Source organism: Benincasa hispida, chromosome 5, assembly GCF_027475165.1.
Source record: "Benincasa hispida cultivar pf3 chromosome 5, pf3_genome.v1.1, whole genome shotgun sequence".
NCBI classification, from domain to species: domain Eukaryota; kingdom Viridiplantae; phylum Streptophyta; class Magnoliopsida; order Cucurbitales; family Cucurbitaceae; genus Benincasa; species Benincasa hispida.
Window position 1 is genome coordinate 6587593 of NC_143482.1, and position 19065 is coordinate 6606657.

At 31.1% G+C, this 19065-nt stretch overlaps 2 protein-coding genes across 7 annotated transcripts; both read left to right on the forward strand.

The window, feature by feature from the left end:
- Window positions 1–6177: 6177 nt before the first annotated feature.
- On the forward strand, window positions 6178–7909 carry LOC120078182 (uncharacterized). Its single transcript, XM_039032408.2, has 4 exons — window positions 6178–6522; window positions 7016–7173; window positions 7268–7345; window positions 7633–7909. The coding sequence occupies exons 1-4, from the start codon at window positions 6444–6446 to the stop codon at window positions 7765–7767; spliced, it is 450 nt and encodes a 149-aa protein (XP_038888336.1). The 5' UTR covers window positions 6178–6443; the 3' UTR covers window positions 7768–7909.
- A 2831-nt stretch (window positions 7910–10740) lies between these two features.
- Window positions 10741–16991, forward strand: LOC120077983 (uncharacterized). Of its 6 annotated transcripts, none has more exons than XR_005481877.2 (4): window positions 10741–11541; window positions 11752–11839; window positions 13061–13111; window positions 16360–16991. XR_005481877.2 is itself a non-coding variant. In XM_090313436.1 (4 exons), the coding sequence occupies exons 1-4, from the start codon at window positions 11527–11529 to the stop codon at window positions 16458–16460; spliced, it is 243 nt and encodes an 80-aa protein (XP_090169562.1). In that variant the 5' UTR covers window positions 10741–11526; the 3' UTR covers window positions 16461–16741. The 6 variants fall into 6 exon arrangements, 2 of the variants coding, with proteins under 2 accessions (XP_090169562.1, XP_090169561.1); XR_005481879.2 differs by having other exon boundaries at window positions 11752–11827; XM_090313436.1 differs by having other exon boundaries at window positions 11752–11827; window positions 16360–16741.
- The last annotated feature ends 2074 nt before the right edge of the window (window positions 16992–19065 follow it).

Consider the following 19065-nt stretch of genomic DNA (forward strand, 5'->3'; position numbering starts at 1 on the left):
TCTATCCCACCCAGGCACCCGCCCACTAATCCACCAAACTTTGTTAGATCAATCACATCCACTGCCGGTCTGCCACCCATCCACCAAACTTGATCCCTTTTCGGCGTTCGATCAGTCTTCTTCGGTGTCCTTCTGCTAGATCTATCGTCTGAAGTGTCGTCGACATCTTTTCGTCCCAAGGTATGCCCGAAATCTGAAACTCCACTTTCTGATCTGATTTGTGATTTGTGTAGAAGATAAAATGAATTATAGTTATTCGTTTGATTTTTGGTATGTCTGATCTCTGATTTGATCTGTTAGAAATCTAAATTTGATTTTTTGTATGTCTGAAATTGAATCATCCATGCCCGATATGATTTATGTCCAAATTTGATGTGTGCAGAAGATAAAAATGAGTTATTGTTATTGGTTCTTACATACCAAATTTGATTTTTGCTACTATGTTGTTCGATTTTTGGTGTACAAATTTGATTTAGTGGACAAATTTGATTTAGTGCACAAATTTGATTGTTGGTGTACAAATTCAATTTTTGTTGTTCAATTTTGTGATTGCCTTGCTACTATTTGACTATTTGTAGGTGAAATTTGAAAATGACTCTATCGAATAATAATGAGTTAGAATAAGGTGGTTCAACTCCAACATCTATGAACATGAGCGAATCAACCTCAATAAACAGTGTTTCTAGTGGAAACGATCAATCTACACCTATTACATTAGATACTGATTATAATGAGTATGTACTAAAAAGTAATAAGTTGACGTCAGTAGTATGGAATCATTATAAAAAACAAAAAATAAATGACACGATGAAAGCAATATGTAATTATTGTGTAAAAAAATTAGGAGGGGAATCTAAAATGGGACAAAGCATTTACTTGACTATTTCAAAATTTGTCCCTTACGGAGACAAAGAGATATTAGACAATCATGTTTGAGACCTACTAAAACCAATGAAGGAAAAGTAGTCCTAAATCTGACCCTCTTTGATTATGAAGCTTCTAGAAGAGATCTTGCTTGTGTTATAATTTTACATGAATATCCAATAAACATGGTTGAACACAAAGGATTTAGAAAATTTTTAAGTGGTGTTCAACTATTGTTTAAGATGATTTCAAGAACCACAATGAGGAGAGATATAATAAAAATATATGAAGATGAGAGAATTAAAACAATGAAGTTTTTGGGAAACAATAGAAGTAGGGTTGCTCTTACTACGGACATGTGAATTGTGTCTGGCTAGAAGAAGGGATACATGGCAATCACTGCACCTTTTATTGATGATTCTTGGGTCCTACAAAGCAGACTTTTAAGATAATTTAAATATTTTATGTTGTTATATATATTTTTGTTCATTTGGTAGTTTTCATTTTAACATATTATTACATAATACTACTATACTAGGTTACACGTGCCAGATCCAAATACTGGATAGTTACTTTCTAAAGCATTAATGGAGTGTATTTTTTATTGGAACATAGATCTTAAATTATCCACTTTAACAGTAGATAATTGTTCAACAAATGATGCAGTGGTTGACATTTTATTAAGGAAGTTAGGTTTAAGGACATTGTAGTTGCATAGAAGTTTGTTCCACATTCGTTGTTGTGCACACATTTTGAATTTGATAGTGAAAGATGGTTTGGCTGTAATTTCGGATGGTATAGAGAAGATTAGAGGCATTGTTCATTTCTAGACTCTTTCTGCAAAAAGGAAGGAAAAAGTTGAAGAAGAAGTTCATCAATTACAAATGTCATGTACTAAAAAACAAAGTCTTGATTGTGTTACAAGATGAAATTCAACATTTGTGACGCTCAAAACTGCTTTAGAATACAAGGATGTTTTTCCTCGTCTAAAACAACGTGAACCACTATACATTTGTCTTCCTTCAGATACTGATTAGAATTTTGCAAAAGAAAGGTGTGATGGATTAGAACCTTTTCGATGATTGAGTTGTTTTCTGGGTCAAGTTATCCAACCTCCAATTTCTTTTTTTGAAGAAGTTTATGAAATTAGGTTGGAATTTTCTAAGTGGCTTAATTCTGATGTTGAGGAGGTACAAGTAATGGCATCAAGAGTGATTGCTAAGTTTGAAAAATATTGGAGTGTGATTCATGGTGTATTGGAAATATATATAGTAGTAGATCCTAGGTTTAAGATGAGATTGATCCAGTCTTATTTTTCTCAAATCTATGGATCTCATTATACTGTTGAAATTAAACACGTTAGAGACTTGTGTTGTGATTTGATGAAGTTTTATAATTCAAATTCAAGAATAATAGAAAAACCTCAACGTTCTACATCTACAATTAGTACTTCTTCGACTTCAAGGCGAGATGGAAGTAGTAGTTCAACTGCTCTTGTTAATCAGAAAGATCAATATCTCAACTTTGAAGAGGTTGTTAATAATGTTGATAATGTCAAATCAGAGTTTGATCATTATTTGAATGAATCTCCTCTACCGCGGTCAGATAACTTTAACATTTTGCAATGGTGGAAGTTAAATGGAGTGAAGTATCATGTTTTGTATCAAATTGCAAAAGATATTCTAACCGTTCCCGTCACTATTGTTGCTTCTGAATCTGCATTGAGTATTGGTGGTAGACATGTATATCCACATCGTTCTCAAATTCATGAAAAATTATTGGAAGCTCTAATGTGTAATGTGTACTCAAGATTAGTTATGGACAGAAAGTATGAATTAGTATTATTGTTTAATTTAATCAATAAACTTTTATTATTTACAATTTGAGATCTAATTTTCCTTTTACATGTCTTAAATAGATAAGCATACTCCTATAGATGCTAAAGTTTTGGAAAATGTTCTTGAGGATCGAGATCCAAATTATGTAAGTTATAAGTTCGTGTATTATTATTAATAATAATTTAATATTGATTTATATTAATATGTACAATATTTGTGTGTGTTTTTTTTTCCAGTAATCATCCCTTACAAAGTTGGAAGAAATTCGTTGATGGCGACTTGATTTGGCTATGTTATTGTCATGTTGTGTCTTAAACAAATATGTTGTTGTCATGTTGTAAATTTTCTTAAAATAATTATGGATGGATGTTTTTATTATTTAAGTTTAAGTTGAATTTTAATGAGAATAATTGATGGATTATGGATGGATATTTTTAATAGAAAAATTGATAATATTCTATTGAAATTTGCACTAAAAAATGTTTTGTTTCAATTAAAATTGCATTGGAAAAGTATATATTTGATTAAAATAAAAAAATTAAAAAAACAATGGCGGAGAATTTGTCCCCGCGGGGAATCCGATCCGTGCAAAATCCCTGTCCCATTCTCCGCGAAAAAATTGGCGGAAATGGAGAATGGTATAGGAGGGCGTCCCCGTCTTGTCCCTTGGATATCTCTACTCTTTACATCAAGAGATAAATTTTTATCTTGAAAATCTGATTTTGATTTTCAAGAAATTCATTTCTTCAAAACTACAATATATTAAATGTGTACAGATGAGTTTGGTTACCTAAATATATTTATAATAAGTTTTAAAACCTACAACATTTAATATAATATAATATAATATAATATAATATATATGTCAACTCCCGTTTAGAGATTTTAATCCATCCTTTCTTTTCAATTTTACTCTCCTTTTATTTATTATTATTCTTATTATATTCTTAATACATGTGAGATTGGACATAAAATAATCAAACGTGATTACTAATATCTTATTCATAGGTAAACGTACAACGGTACATGTACAAACCAAATAGAAGGGATTACAAGTTGAGTCTTTTGAATTTGGAGGTTTGCGTTCATTTAGTCGGTTGAATTTTTTAAATTTGAAAGTATTTAGGGTGAGAAGATGAGATGAGTTGAGAAATGAACTCAACTCATTGTTTGGGAGGTCAATTTTGTATGTCGCCGACATTTTATGCCATGTCCACCAATAGTGCACTCAGGTTTCATCACCATCGATGCCTTGTTGTTCAACTCCAGTGACCATCTTTGACTGACCAACTTCGGCGACCACCTTCGACGACTACCTCCAACGGCCAACTCTGGCGATCATCTCTACCAACCACCATTTACAGCCAACTCCAGCAACATCCAACAACCATTGTTGATGGCCAACTCTGACGACGGCCATTCCACCAACTTCAGTGACCATTATTTTAAATTATGACTATTACAAATTTGAGCTTTGTTGACAAACAAGTTTTTTGTTTTGTTAACGCTCTTGACATAAAACTGTCAATAAAATATTGATTTAAAGCTTTAAAATAACTAAATGTTTATATTTAAGTTGACATACAAAATTGTCAATAAAAACACCTTTGTTGACACAAAAATACGTAAGTTCCGTCAAAACGTTGAATTCATAGTTTTTTTATTAGCTCAATATTTTAAAGTCATTCTTTATAGTAATTTAATACTAATAAAATCATTTTTATTAGATAAGAAATCAAACAAACTTATATGTAAAAACACTGTTGAGAAAAAATTGTCAGATACATAAGTGTTTTATTTTAAAAAGTTTTTATCAAAAGTGTAAAATTAAAAATGACTTAACTACAAACGTCACAAATTGAAATGCATGATCCCAAAAATATACCCTAAGCTTCATTTCTCTAAACTCCCAACCATCCATATATGTTTAAAAATAATAAAATAAAGTACAATTTATAGTTTATTAAAAAATATATGTAAAATTATTGAATAAAAAAATTTTCAAACAAAATAAGAATCATAAAAACTGCACCAGATTTACCGACATATGAATTTAAATTCCAAATATCCAAAACACAAACATATAAACTCTATAGATGTATGAACTCAACTCAACGCGTCAAACACCCCCTAAAACATTTAATATACCCTTAACAAATTCAAACTTTTATAAGATTAATTGATTTATTTTATATATAAATTTGAATTTCACGTGACAAACCTCTAATTTTGAATATTACCTCTTGTAATTTAGTGTATTTTTAAAATTTGAATATTTAATAATTAAATTTATAATATTAAAAATTTAGGAATTAAATAGACATAAATAATAAAATTTAAGAACTAAATCTATAATTTAGCTAAATTCAACTGTAAAATGAATTGCAATGGAGCAAATAAAAAATGTGAAACTTACGAACTTTTAATAATCTATTGAAAAAAAAAATAAATTTGAGATACTTTTATCCTTTCTTTCTCATACAAATGTAAAACTCTTAGCCACGAGATCTTTAGAATAATTTTTCCATAAGATGCTCTAAAATATTTTAGTCCGTTTGATAATAATTTTATTTTTGTTTGGTTCTTTTTTTTTTAAAAAAAAAAAACATAAACTTATATCTATTACTTTCTACCAATTTTTTGACAAATCAAGTCAAGTTTTAAAAATTAAAAAAGTATTTTTTAAAACTTACTTTTGTTTTTAGAATTTAGCTAAAAATTGACCATTTTACTTAAGAAAAACAAAAACCATTGTAAGAATTTAAGAGAAAATAAACTGAATTTTCAAAAACCAAATAATTATCGAACAAGGAATTGATATTAAAAAATTGACTTAATTTTTAAAACATTTGTAAAAAGTAGATAACAATACAATAAAATTAGGAGATGGAATGGATGTTTATAGCCTTAGAAATAAAAAATCAAATGGTTACTAAACAAGCCTTTGGTTTTTTATTATTCTTTTCTCGAAACAATTAGGGATCCTTTTATATATTGAAAGAAGTCCAAAACGAGTATAATTGTATCCAATGATCGACATGTGTTAGCAACTATGAGATTTATAATTCGAATCTCCTACTCTGATTATATATATATATTGGATGAGAAAGAAAGAACTGTAATTATTTATAATTTCAATATGAATTCATTAAAATAAAATTTCATCAACTTTGAGATTGTTAGGCCTCTTTTTTTTTTTTTTTTAATTTTTAAAAGTTGATCTTATTTTTTTTTCAATTTCTTATAATAATTTAAATCTTTCGATTTCTTCCAAATAAACTTGATTTTTTAAATAATTGATAAAAATAGATAACAAAAGAAAAAATTTAGAAAGGTAAATATTGTTAATTTTTAAAAACAAAAATAAAAAAACCAAATGTTAATTAAGTCCGATTTGGTTGACCCCAAGAAATTGGGTATGAAACTCGCCATTATCTCTATGACAATGTGCTTCATTTTATTTTATTTTTTTTCTGGGGTCCAACAAATTTTTCCAATCTAGAAAATTTCTCATTCAAAGTGGAGAAAAAAATTTCTGGGAAAATTGTAGTTTTCTTTTAGCGCGTTTGACTATTCCAATTTTTCATTGAACAATCAACAATATTATTCTCTTTTTTCCCTCACCTACTGATTGCAACATGTGTCTATATATATATATATGAATATAAACTTTGGAGTCCCATTGCACCACCACAAATTCCTTTGTTTTCTTCTTCCTCCTTTTCAATTTTGTCAATTATTATGGCTGCTGAAGCTCTTACAGAAGATCAGGTCGCTGATTTTCGTGAAGCCTTCTGTTTAATCGACAAGGATGCTGATGGTGCGTTCATATTTCTCTTCCTTTTTCATTCTTGCCTACCACATGTTTGATATTGTTCCTGAACGAAACCTGAGGCTCAAATTTATAGTTTTTTCATAATACATGAAGTGGGGTATTGAGATTTGAACCACCCACATCGAAGAAAGAAATTTGCATGCTTATTAGTATTGGGTTATACCCACTTTGTAAAATTTATGGTTTGTTCATTAGACTCAACTGAATATTAACAAACTAAACAGAATCTGGAAATTCAGAGATTACTAACAGATTACATGATAAAAATTGGTTCTGTGGTGAGATACTTGAGCATGATGATCTATTTTTAGTCAATAAGTTGTTCTTTCTCTTAGTTTTGATAAGCTGAACTTTTACAATTCAAAATTAGTTTAAGCTATCGCTTTTTGATTCTTTGTGAGAACTGTTTTCTTTTGAGTTTATAAAGGGTGAAGGTTTAAGGATGACTGCTGAGTGAAACTTGTGGGGATATTTGTAGGATTCATCACTGTGGAAGAGCTAGGGGCAGTAATTCAGTCATTGGATGGACATCCCACCAAGAATGAAGTTAGAGATATGATAAGTGAAGTTGATGTCGATAGTAACGGGACGATAGATTTTGATGAGTTTCTAAATGTCATGGCAAGAAAAATGAAGGTAAGAGAGCAAAAAAAGAAAAGAAAGGGTACAGATGAATTGTAATGGCCATTTTATGTGTACATGGTGGCTTAGAAAGGGTTGGCTTTTGCAGGACAATGTTACTGAGGAGCTAAAAGAAGCCTTTAAAGTGTTTGATAGAGACCAAGATGGTTATATCTCAGCTTTTGAGGTAAATTTTCAATTTTTTTCTTCCATTTCTCTCTGAATTGGGTTTCACAACACACAAATCTTCATTTTGCCAAAGGATCTCTCTCTGCTGTTATGCTTGTTTTGTTGTTTTGCCTGCCCCCTGAACTCATTTGAAGGCCATTGCCATTAGTCAATGAAAACGAAAAGGCAGGCTACTTTAAAGTTTAAAACCTGAAAGTCAACAAACAATCCACAAAAGCTACATTATATTATTGTCCAATAAAAATGTCTTACCGACAAAATGATTTCAACGATTTGAGTTTGCAGTTGAGAAATGTAATGATAAATTTGGGAGAGAGATTGACAGACGATGAGGCTGAACAAATGATTCGAGAGGCCGATTTGGATGGCGATGGCCGAGTGAGCTATGAAGAGTTTGCCAGGATAATGACAATCAGTTGATTTCATTTGTACATTATAGATGAAACTTCAAAATCCTAAGAAGAATCTTTCATTTATGTTTATTGGTACCATTTGCCCTCACTGTATATTAGGATACTAAAGTTAGATTTATAATAAAGAGCAAAGAAATGTGATTTTTCCACCCTTTTCACTGTTTATCTTCACTTTGCTTTTGGGTGATGTTTGTTTTGTGTTAATCTTAGATATGCCCATTTTATGACCATCTAGTTTCTCATATTTGTTTTGTGGAGATATCATCACATCTGCAAGAACATATGAATTCTCACATTTGTTTTAGGAGAATGACATACATTATATGTTCTAAAAATGAGATAATCATATAGTTATATCCATGAAGAATCTAACGGTTTTTTAGGTACGAACCTAATTAGCATCGTTTTTGACAAAACTACGATTAAAAGATAATGAACTCCCAGATTGGAAAATGGTTCAAAATGGTTTCTTGGCTCCTACGATTATTAGTTTAATTAATGATAGATGATGTAGCAAGGACTAAAATGTTGAAAAATGTATTTTGTTAACTTCTAGACATGTAAATATTAATCGTGGGATGGATAGCTGACATTTGTTATGTGTTGAAAATAATATGTATAAATTTACGTTAGGGACTTAGAGATTTGTGTTTGAAGTCCTCCACTCATATTGTACTAAAAAATATGTGCATTTAATCTCTTTCCAATTCCATCACTAATTTTTTAATATGTATTCTTAATTTTATTAGTTGGGGTATCATATTTTTTTCCAACAAATCACAAACATCAATATGTAAATTTTAAAATAGTTTAGAATGATATTATTTTTTTTAAAGTAAACTAATTAAATTTAAAGCGTTAGTTTTAACATAATTCAACTAATTAACCCAACTCAATGTTTTGAATTCCCAACTTTATATGTTGAGCTCAAAAGGAAAACAAACAAGCAAACAATCCACACACCTAAAATTTCAAGAATTGAACATGTATTGTTTTATTTTATCCAAGTTAAATTATGAGTCTATCTTAACTATACTCAATTAATAGGAATATGGTAGATTTCAAAAAATATTAGAAATAACACTCTCAACTTTTCATCTCTCAAAACTAGCACGTTTTTTGAAAAGTCGTTAAACTAATTTTTGTCGAGTGGATCTCAGACGAGATTGACTACCCAGATTTGGTTGAAAATTTTGTTTTGACCATTTTGAACGTACATTTCGAAAAGATTAATGCTGATATTTTAGTAATTTTTCCAAATATCAGTTAATCTATTCAAATCTTATATAAAAATCTTATATATTTTCAATCTCCAAATTTAGTTATTTTATCAATATTATATTCAATTATTATGTAATAGGCCAATTTCTGTTTCGATGATTATATGAATTTCTAAAATTTTTCAGATGGATGATTGCATTTTGATTTTTAAATTTTGTGAAAGATTAAATTTTGTAAAATGAAAAAAAGTAATATATGGAAAATATATAAAATCTCGACATTAATCTGCCCGAGAATTCACTGATCTCGGTGTTAATCTGCCTGATATTCATACTGAGATTTTATATATTTTTCATATTTTATCTTTTTTTGAAAAAATTTAAAAATCAAAATCAATCACCTGAGATCTATCTAAAAAATTCATCTGTATAATTGGTAAATTGATTTGGAAATTGAAAATTTGGCTAAAGATTTAAAAAATTACATATGATTTTGATATAATATTTAATAAATATAATCGAATTTGGAGAAATTTTGAAAATATATAAGATTTGGTATAAGATTCAGGAAGATCACATAATATTTGTAAAAACTTACTAGAATCTCGGTCTAACTTCTATGAGAAAGGCCCAAAAGAGCAAAACATTGATAAATTAGAAAAAGCTAATTTTTTAAACTAAATTTTGATGGTCGATTTTGTTCGAGAATAACCGAGAAAAGCTATTTGAACGAATTTTAAAAAATGGTGCTAGTTTTGTAAGGTAAAAATTTGAATATGTTATTTCTGACCATGTCAATATTTGCAATACATTCTAAGTTTTAATTTTTGTTGACATTGTAATAAAGAAGAGATAATTGATTAAACGACCAAATCTTAGAATCCAAAATGGTTTTTATCCCACTCTTTCAAGCTTAAGAATTTTGTATTCTTACTTACATCATTATGAACCAAAATTATAAAACTACCCTTAATTTTTTTTTTCTCTTCTTCTCAATTTTCCTTTTTCTATTTGTGCTGACCATTCTCCATTTGCTAGCAATTGAAGAGTTTCTCCAAATATGACCTCCAACAAAGGGTAAAAAAACCTCAAATACAAAAGATAAGACAATTTTAACTTGAAAAAGTTTAGAGAAATCATGAACTTGTCCTACATTGAAAATGTTGGAAAGTCACGGGCTCTACATTATAAAAGAAGCTCATACCTTTGGTTTTTCAATTGTCCTAGTTAGAAATACTAGTTCAGTGTGCTAACTTTAATTAATTATTATTATTATTATTTTTGTATTCTCTAGTTGATAGTAGGAAAAATGTGTAAATAATATAAAAAACTTGATTGGGAGACAGGATTGTTACGTGTGATTATAACAAATTTTCAAATAGGATTTTCTTTCTGGTGGACTGTGGGTTTTTTTTTTTTTTTTTTTTTTTTTCAATTGAGAGTTTTCTAAGTCTTGTCTTGTATTTTTGATTTTATTTTTTTTTAAAGTTTTTTTTTAGTTATTTTCGACTTATTTGCGTAGTAGAAGTGGAAGATTTTTCCCATAAAAAAAAAAAAAGAGTGCTTTAAAATAAAAAAAGTTTTGGAGTTATTTTGTAATTTAACTTATAAAATTATTCCCTTAAAAAACTTGTAAATATGGATAATTATTTTTAGTGATAAAATTGGTAAAAATACTCGTAAATATAATCAAATATCATGTATCCATGGATGTCTGATTCTCTAGAGACACGATATTTGAAAACAAACCTTTTAATTATTTTTAGTTAAAAATTAAAAAAAAAACAAATCTTTGTATTTTTTCAGAAGTTAAACGTCGACGGTGACGATGAGCTTGTGAACCCTCCGATGATGGAGCCCTCGCAACTCCATAATCCCGACGAATACTCGGCCTCTTCCACAATTATCACCTTCCAACGCCCAATTCCCCTTCTTCGTGGCCCAATTCGAGCTTCTCAATCTGAAAATCCCTCCGCAGGTCCGTACTTGCTTGCATTTAGGGATTCGCAAGCATGGCAATCTGGGTACGAAACATGCGAGTCGAAGATTATCGAACAATGCAAGGCCGGCGCCAGAATCGGTTGCTCAATAACTGCTTCCAACAAGTGCAAGCCGCCCTGGTGGGGATTTTTGTTACGGTCGAAGAAGGGGTTGGATTTGAAGGAGAGGGAGCATTGCGAAGAGCGAGAAATGGAGGCTTGTTTGGCTGCCGCTGAGGAGAAATGTGTCGGTTTTGCGAAGGAGAAGTGTTCTAAACCGTTTATGGAAGCTAGGATTGTGGCGAGGAGGGGAAAGATTACAGAGAAGGAAGCGAAGATGTTGGTTTGTTGGGCATCAATAGCTAATAAAAATTTTGTTATCCCTTTAATTGACATCAGACGAAATCTTTCTGGAGTTGGTCTTGGGGAGACGACTTATCGAGCTAGTGAATTATTCTAGACAACTACATTTTTCTGGAATTGGTCTTGGTGATGGTAATTCAAGTTATGGAGGATTTTGATGGAAAACTCTGATCAGTGGACGAGCAAGGAATAGTTCAAACGAAGATGAATAATTTAGAGGTATATTGCCTCATTCTTTTGTTGATAAGTTCAAATACAATAGCATTTAATGAAAACAAAGTTCCTTGGTAAATCACATCGTGGGTTGACTCTGTTTTCAGGACTTCCCATTAATCTTAGTATGGAAGATTATGATGCATTTGTTGACTAACGCATAGTATTGATTATTGAAAACAGTATAATTGAATCTTTCTCCGTGTTCATGTACAGGCAAGTTCCTTGCTTATACTTAATAATTGGAAATATCCGTTCGGACGGCCATACTTGTACATGTACCACAATCCGGGTCAGTTTCTTGGTAATTCCAGGTTCATAAACATTTATTTCTAGTTTGTTAAGTGAGTATGGTGCAGGGAATAATATTATAGTTTTGTTTTAATTGCATAAGTTGAATACTATCTTATGTTTAGTCAAATTAATTTTAGTATATTACTTTAGTTAAGTTGTTAAATAGTTTCCTTGGAATTCTGCAGTCTTTTCTTCCCATTTCTTTGTAAGGCTAGAAAAAGCCAGAGTGTGTACTTATAAAGTATAAAGAACTATGGATTATGGTGAGTTAGGAGAGTCTCCTTCTAATGGAATATTTTGTTCTCCTTAGGATGGGTTTCCCATTTCTTCATGGCTTTTGATGTCATCATTCTAATGCACTGCATCAAGTAGGATCAATATCAACTAATCAAAGCATCCTCTGCCCATCAATCTACATGTTAAAATATAAATTTGAAAGATTGAGTTACCTGGCCTAATAACTTGATATTTACTCTTAGATTTAGTAGTATTTATCAAAGTAGGAATCATGAGTTTGAATTCCTGCAATACTATTTTCTCTCAATTTTATATTAAATTCACTATTTAGATGTTAGACCACGTGAATCAAAATTGATATCGGAGCCTAACACCTTGAACTAAGCTTTTTAATCTAGTGCTGGTTTAGAACTACTTGAAAACCAATCCTCCAAGCTGAAGCTGAAATCCTTATAATTAAGATCATGTTTGACAACTATTTTGTTTTTGAAAATTAAGCTTATTTTCTCTCAATTTCTTACAACGATTTGCATTTTTCTTAAGTACAAGAGTTGAATTCTTAGCCAAATTTCAAAAAAAAAAAAAAATCAAGTTCTTAAAAATTTCTTTTTATAGTTTTCAAGATTGGACTTGGTTTTTTAAAACATTGGTAAAAAGTAGATAACAAAGCAAGAAACCTAGAGGTGAAAGGAGTGTTTATAAGTTTAATTTTAAAAAATCAAAAACCAAAAAATAAATGGTTACCAAATGAGACCTCAGTTTCATAGAACGGTAGGAATGAGATACATTGAACCTCTGTTTTTCTTCATTAATCGTCATTAAAAATAGAATGACGGACAAAGCATCCAAATTAGAGCATCTTTTCAATGCATAATTTGGTTCTGATCCTTTGTGGCATCTGTGGTTAAATCAATGTGAGTTTGATGGAAATGGTTTGCTTGATTAACCCGATACTTACCACAGTCGATTTGAGTAATTGTAGATTTTATTGCAGATTGGTCGGAATTCAGGGAAATCGAAATTCATTTCCATGATATATCTGAAGGTACGAGATACATGTGTGAAGAAGATAAGTAATCGAGATATATTTGTGAAAATACAATAGCGTAGGCACAATTTTGTGAAAAAAGAATATGCTTGTTATTTAAATACGATATGGTTCTTTTTCTCCCCCCTATTTCCTTTAACGAAAGACCAAACTTTAGAATAGAAATGTGCCATATGAAAAGAAAAGCTCAAAATAAAAGGCTCCTTGTAAACAGACATTGAGAAAGAAACATTACACTTAGCAGAGAGACGTCTCCTCCTATGAACACTAAACACCATGAAACATTCTCCTAATCCTTAAGTCAATTCAGACCTCCCCGTCTGGATACTGTCGATTTCAAAATAGTTCCAATGACTCTGATCCCTTGGTATGAGATTTGGGTATGTTTGCTCTAAGTGGTAACTAGAAAATCCTTTCTCATCAACAAGGAGGCAATTGAATAAGATATTCTTCCTATTAAACCAACCATTAGCATGCAATGATAAAAACTAACTTCGTCATTGTTCTTGAGGTTTTTTTTTCCTTCAACAAATATGAGAATGGGAGGATTCAAACATTTGGCTTCTTGATTGTGGGTTATATGTTTTGATTTGTCAAGCTCTACTCAAGGCTGGTTAGTTAGTTGATTGGTTTGCTGAAAATTGATGAAAAGAATTATGGAAATAAAGTTTTAAGAGTTTGGGTGGAATTTGTTGCATTAATTTGGAAGGTTGCATCCTTACCACTTTGGATTTGGAATGATCTCCAAGGAGACTTCTGGATTGGGCTCAACCACTCCCACTAGGCATAGGAGTCTTGTTAAATTTCTTTTATAGACCGAGTGCACGTCACGATGATCGATGAAGGGAATTAGTTGACAATTAGTTGGAAAACAGTTTGCTTTAGTTAATTGATTTGGGTAGGTTTATATCAGTAGTTTATTGTTGTTTTATTAATTAATTAGCACCGGTTTAATAAGCTTTAGATGATGTAGTTTGTCATTAAGAAGAAACCTAGATTGGCATAATTCATGTTTGGATTATACCCTAAATTAATCATAGAAAGCTGGATTTATGCTGTATTTTGCTTGTGGGTTTATGCTTTGTATAATTGAAATCCTGATAGCCTAACTTTATGTACCTGTGGAATTAATAAATCCATAGGCTCGTATCAAACATAAATTCAGCTTTTGAACTGCAAATTGTATAAATTTAACGTGTAATATTGGATTACTTCCCTTGTTTCTTAGGATTAATTTCATCCCCTTTCAATTTATTTTTCTTGTTTATAGATAATCAAACATGATTAAGATTAATACTGAGAGAAAAAGATGAAGGGAGATGGGATGAAAAGGTGGAGTCACCCTTATTAAAGCGAGACTAAAATTGCTAGTAAAGATGAGCATGGTAAGAGGCCAACCCAACAATTATAGCTGTATACTGTTTCAAAAATGGAATATAGGTTTGCTCGAGTTCATCATTTGTCAAAGCCTAAAACAAGAACAATGGTTAGACGCAACCTCTACTAATTTCATGCTTCCATCTCCTCTGCACGCATAAAAAAAATCATTTAAAGAAACGTATCACGTGACACATTTCAATTGAGTGGTAGTCGAGCCCCACAATAGATGGGGCAGCCAGCGCTACCTAAGTTTTTTTTCCCTAAAACAAACATCCACAACTGTTCATGTTTGGGAATAATGGAATATAAAATGCCTCCAACAACGTGGAAACAGTATTCATTTATATTTTTTGTACCCTTCTCTTTTTAATGCTTCCTCCGAATAAAACGAAAATAACCCATTAGGACAAAGTATTCGAATCACCCATCCCTCAGGAGCTTTCAACTTTTAAGATGATATATAAGATGCTGGAATAATAATACTCCAATTTCTTGAAAATAAATTATTTAACCGAATTCTTGATTCCGATTCGATTTAAACTTTTGTATATAATATATTTTAGAAAGAAATAATAAATAAAAGTTTGTAGAGTTTCAAAGCAATAAGCATAGAGAACGGGATCTCAAAAGCATCAAAACCTCTTTGGATAAGAGAAGTTCTGTCACTCAAAACCCTAACAGTAACATCAGTCGAGAGATTCCCAGAGCAGAGACCCAAGCATTTATTCCACTCGGAATTGCAAGTGCAGATCTGCTTCATACCCCATTTTTAGCCAAATCTCAAGAATCTCCATTGCTCTCTCTCCACAACTCTTTCTACAAAATAAGTATATTATTGTCCATGACAGGATCAAATTAAGCCAACCTGCAAGACAAGAGAGAGAGAGAGAAAAAAAAAAGTGTCTTTCCTATACAGGAAGTTGTTAAGGTGAATTGGACGAAACACTGCAAGAAGAAATGAAAAGAGTTTAGGTTCATCCATAATAGAGCCACCTATACTTAAGATTAATATCCTATGTGTTTTTCATGGCATCCAAATGTTGTAGGGTCAAACAGATTATCTCGTGAGATTATCGAGATGCACACAAACTGATCCAAAAAGAAAATAAAAAAAGAATAAAAAGAAATGAAAAGAGTTTATCCATAAATGGTTGGTTAATGTAGAAGAATTTGCTAAAATAAATTGAACTCAGCAAGGAAGAAAAAATGGGGTAGTGGTTAAAACTAGTAAAATTGAAGCTCTGCAGCCAAAAGGAGCTGTTTGGTAGTGTTGGAATTAGAAGATAGAAAGTGGGTTAGGCTTCTATAATAGGGAGAATAAGAGGAATAATGGAATGGTGGTTTAGTTTAGTTTTCTCGTGATACCATCAAAAGGTGAAGCTACCATATGATCTGATCTTTCCTTGCTTGTGTGAAGAGAGCAAGAAGAAGTTTAGATCATGCTGGCAGCTTCAACTGCTGGTGATACACGGCAAATGAGAAGGAGAAAAATAGAGAAATAAAGAGTTTGTGTTATAATTTGGAGGAAGATGAAGGGTATTGGTAAGGGATATAAATAGAGAGGGGGAAGTAAAGTGATTGTCTCAATTTTTGTTGTTGAATTATGTTGTATTGTAAGGGTTTGGAAAAAAGCTGATGAATATGATAAACTAAATAATGAAGAAAAACCAGATGGCAGACTGGCAGTGGTCCAAAGGTAAGACAAAATTGAATATTGTGAAGCCCCACGCCATTCACCAGCAGACAAGCTAGTGAGTAGCTCTAAAATTTTACCCGATGACTTTTTCACTTTATGCAGCTCTCTCTTTCTCTTTCTCATTGTCTTTCTCTCTCTCTCTCTCATTGTAAAATCTTCCATGAAACAGAAAAGATTGAGACAGCAGAACACGAAGTGAGCAGTCTTTTGAGGACCATGTGCATGGCTTCTAACAAGCTTTCGGAGAAAGAAAGACTCGGAGCATCTTAAACCAGCCAAATCATGCATGTGACTCTCTCTCTCTCTCTCTTACTTTGTTGGTTTCTGTTTTATATATTTCTTGTTGGGTATTTCCTTAGTAGTTAGTGAGATCTATATCTTCTTTTTCTTTTTTGTATCCGTGAGTGTTCGAACTTACTCAAAAGTTGTTTGGACCTCCAACTTAAAGCTGGTGGGATGGGTTATTTTTTATTTTTGATGAAGAAAACTACTTTCATTGAGAAAAAAAATGAAAGAATACAAGGACAAGAAAGGACCACCATCTACAAAAAGGATTTCCAACTATGCAAAATAACTCATGTAGAGAAGTTACAAAAAGCCTTGGAAGCCGAAACGCACAAGAAACATGAAAGCAGATGAGAGGGTCCTTCTCCACCCCTCTAAAGACTACTATTGCACTTCATGTTTTGGACGGATTATTATAACCCACTTCATGTTTGGGGATCCAAATATAATAGTGGTGTTTACAACTATTTATAATTTACAATTAACTATAGTAATACTGTTTGAAATCCCTCTTTATTATAGTGTATTTCTTACTTAGACTAATAAATTGTCCGCACCTCGAACACAGACTATTATAATCCATATATTGTATAACCAACTTGGCATCCCAAACGTCCTCTTAAATGTCACTTCGACTAATCTAATTGGACAATTTGGATGACAATGACTGTCCAACATTTAAGTGTTGAAGAAATTTGTTGGATATTAAATCCTAATTGGATTGAAATCATTCCTTCATTACCTTTTTAGGAGTCGATAATTATACAATGACTCTTATTTTTTGTGTAGTGATATAGTAAGATATTATATTAGCAAAGGGGGATGCCATTTTGTTGCGCCTCGATAATGGACTCTAAAACTTAATAAAAGTCAAAATGGTCAACATGGACCGTTAATAATATCATCTTTTACTTTAACCTTACTCAAAATAAACCATCTAGTGGAGGCATTTGTTTATACAAGTCTTCCTGCTTTTACCCTGTACTGAAAAGTATGGAACTTATTTATATATATATATATATATAAACATTAAAATTGAATGAAAAGTAGCATTCTACTTGTGTCAACACCCTGTTAATTTACCCATTCGACCTGAAAACCATTTGCACGCTGTGATTTATAAGTTTTCTTGGTACTCATCCTCGATACTTGACGCTCTATGTTCTATGCTCTACGCTCTACGTTCTATGCTCTATGTTATATGTTATATGTTATATATTAGGTACATGCTACTCGATCCTTGATCCTCAATCCTCGATACTCTATGCTATATGTTCTATGCTCAATTCAGAAGTTCACTCGATGCTCGATGCAAAGAAATACAAAAATAAAATACAGAAAAAATAAGAAAAAAAGAACAAAAGAACAAAAGTAAAAGAAAAGAAAACCAAAGAAGAAATGCAGGGAAAATGTAGAAAAAAGAATCGCAAAAAAAAAAAAGAAAAAAAAAAGGAAAAAGGAAGAAGAAACTAAAATAAAACGCTGCAAAATGAAGGAAAGAAGAATATATTTGGGGTTAAAAGTGGCAATTTCACACAAAAAGAAGGTAAAAATTAATTGGTTTTTAAAAAGATACTTATTTTTCATTTGTGAAACTGATAAAATCATAAAAACATGGATGAAGTTGTTTTGCATTTATGGTTTGTGACATTGACATTCTGTTTCTTTCTATGTTGTTTAATTTGGTTCATTTGGTTGGTTGAGATTATATGATGACCGCTAAGATCTCATCCCCAAAATAAATATTTATATTAAAGTAATAAAAAATATTCTGTATGAAAAGTTCTCCATTCCTCATCTCCAAGTTGGGTTTTCAATTTTGACAACCTCTTCACTGTTTTTATTTGAAAATTATTTCATTTAAATTGCAAAATTAAGTCTTTTTCTTCCCTCATGTTTGTGGTTTTGATTGGTTTGGTTGCCAAATGAGTGGCAATGAATTGACAAATAATTAAAAGAAAAATTAAATTTATATACTTTCTAAATAATAGTTTGTTCTTTTCTAATTAATCAACCATGTCATCATAGAAAGTACACTTTTATATATATGTATATATAGAGAAAGGGAGAGGAATACTTCAAGAAAAGAGGGTAACATGAAACTATTTCTAAAAATAATGTTGATAACTCGTGAAGGTGATACACGAATTAGATAAATTGTGTACCATGTCCATGATTTAATGGTGTTACCTAAAAACTAATCGGGTACAATACCACCAAAATCATTTACGTGCTACACAATTTGCACTATGTAGAGTTTCATCCAATTCTACCATACTCTATTTGTCAATTGTTTCTCTCTACTTTATATCTGTGTATTGTTTTTTATTTACATTATTCTTAGAAATATTTTCCAAACTACCCTGAAGATGATTTTTTTTTTAAGTTATATTATTCAATTGCTTCTTAGTACTGTATGTTTAGTAATGAGTCATGGGGTTTGATTTTGTATTTTCTCATGTATCTAAATAGTTTTGATTAGCCAATCTACGGACTCGTTTGGATTGACTTGAGAAAAAAATGTTTTTCAAAAAGTTCGTTTTTATTTGAACACTTTTGACAAATATGGTTGAAAATACTCTTCACACGC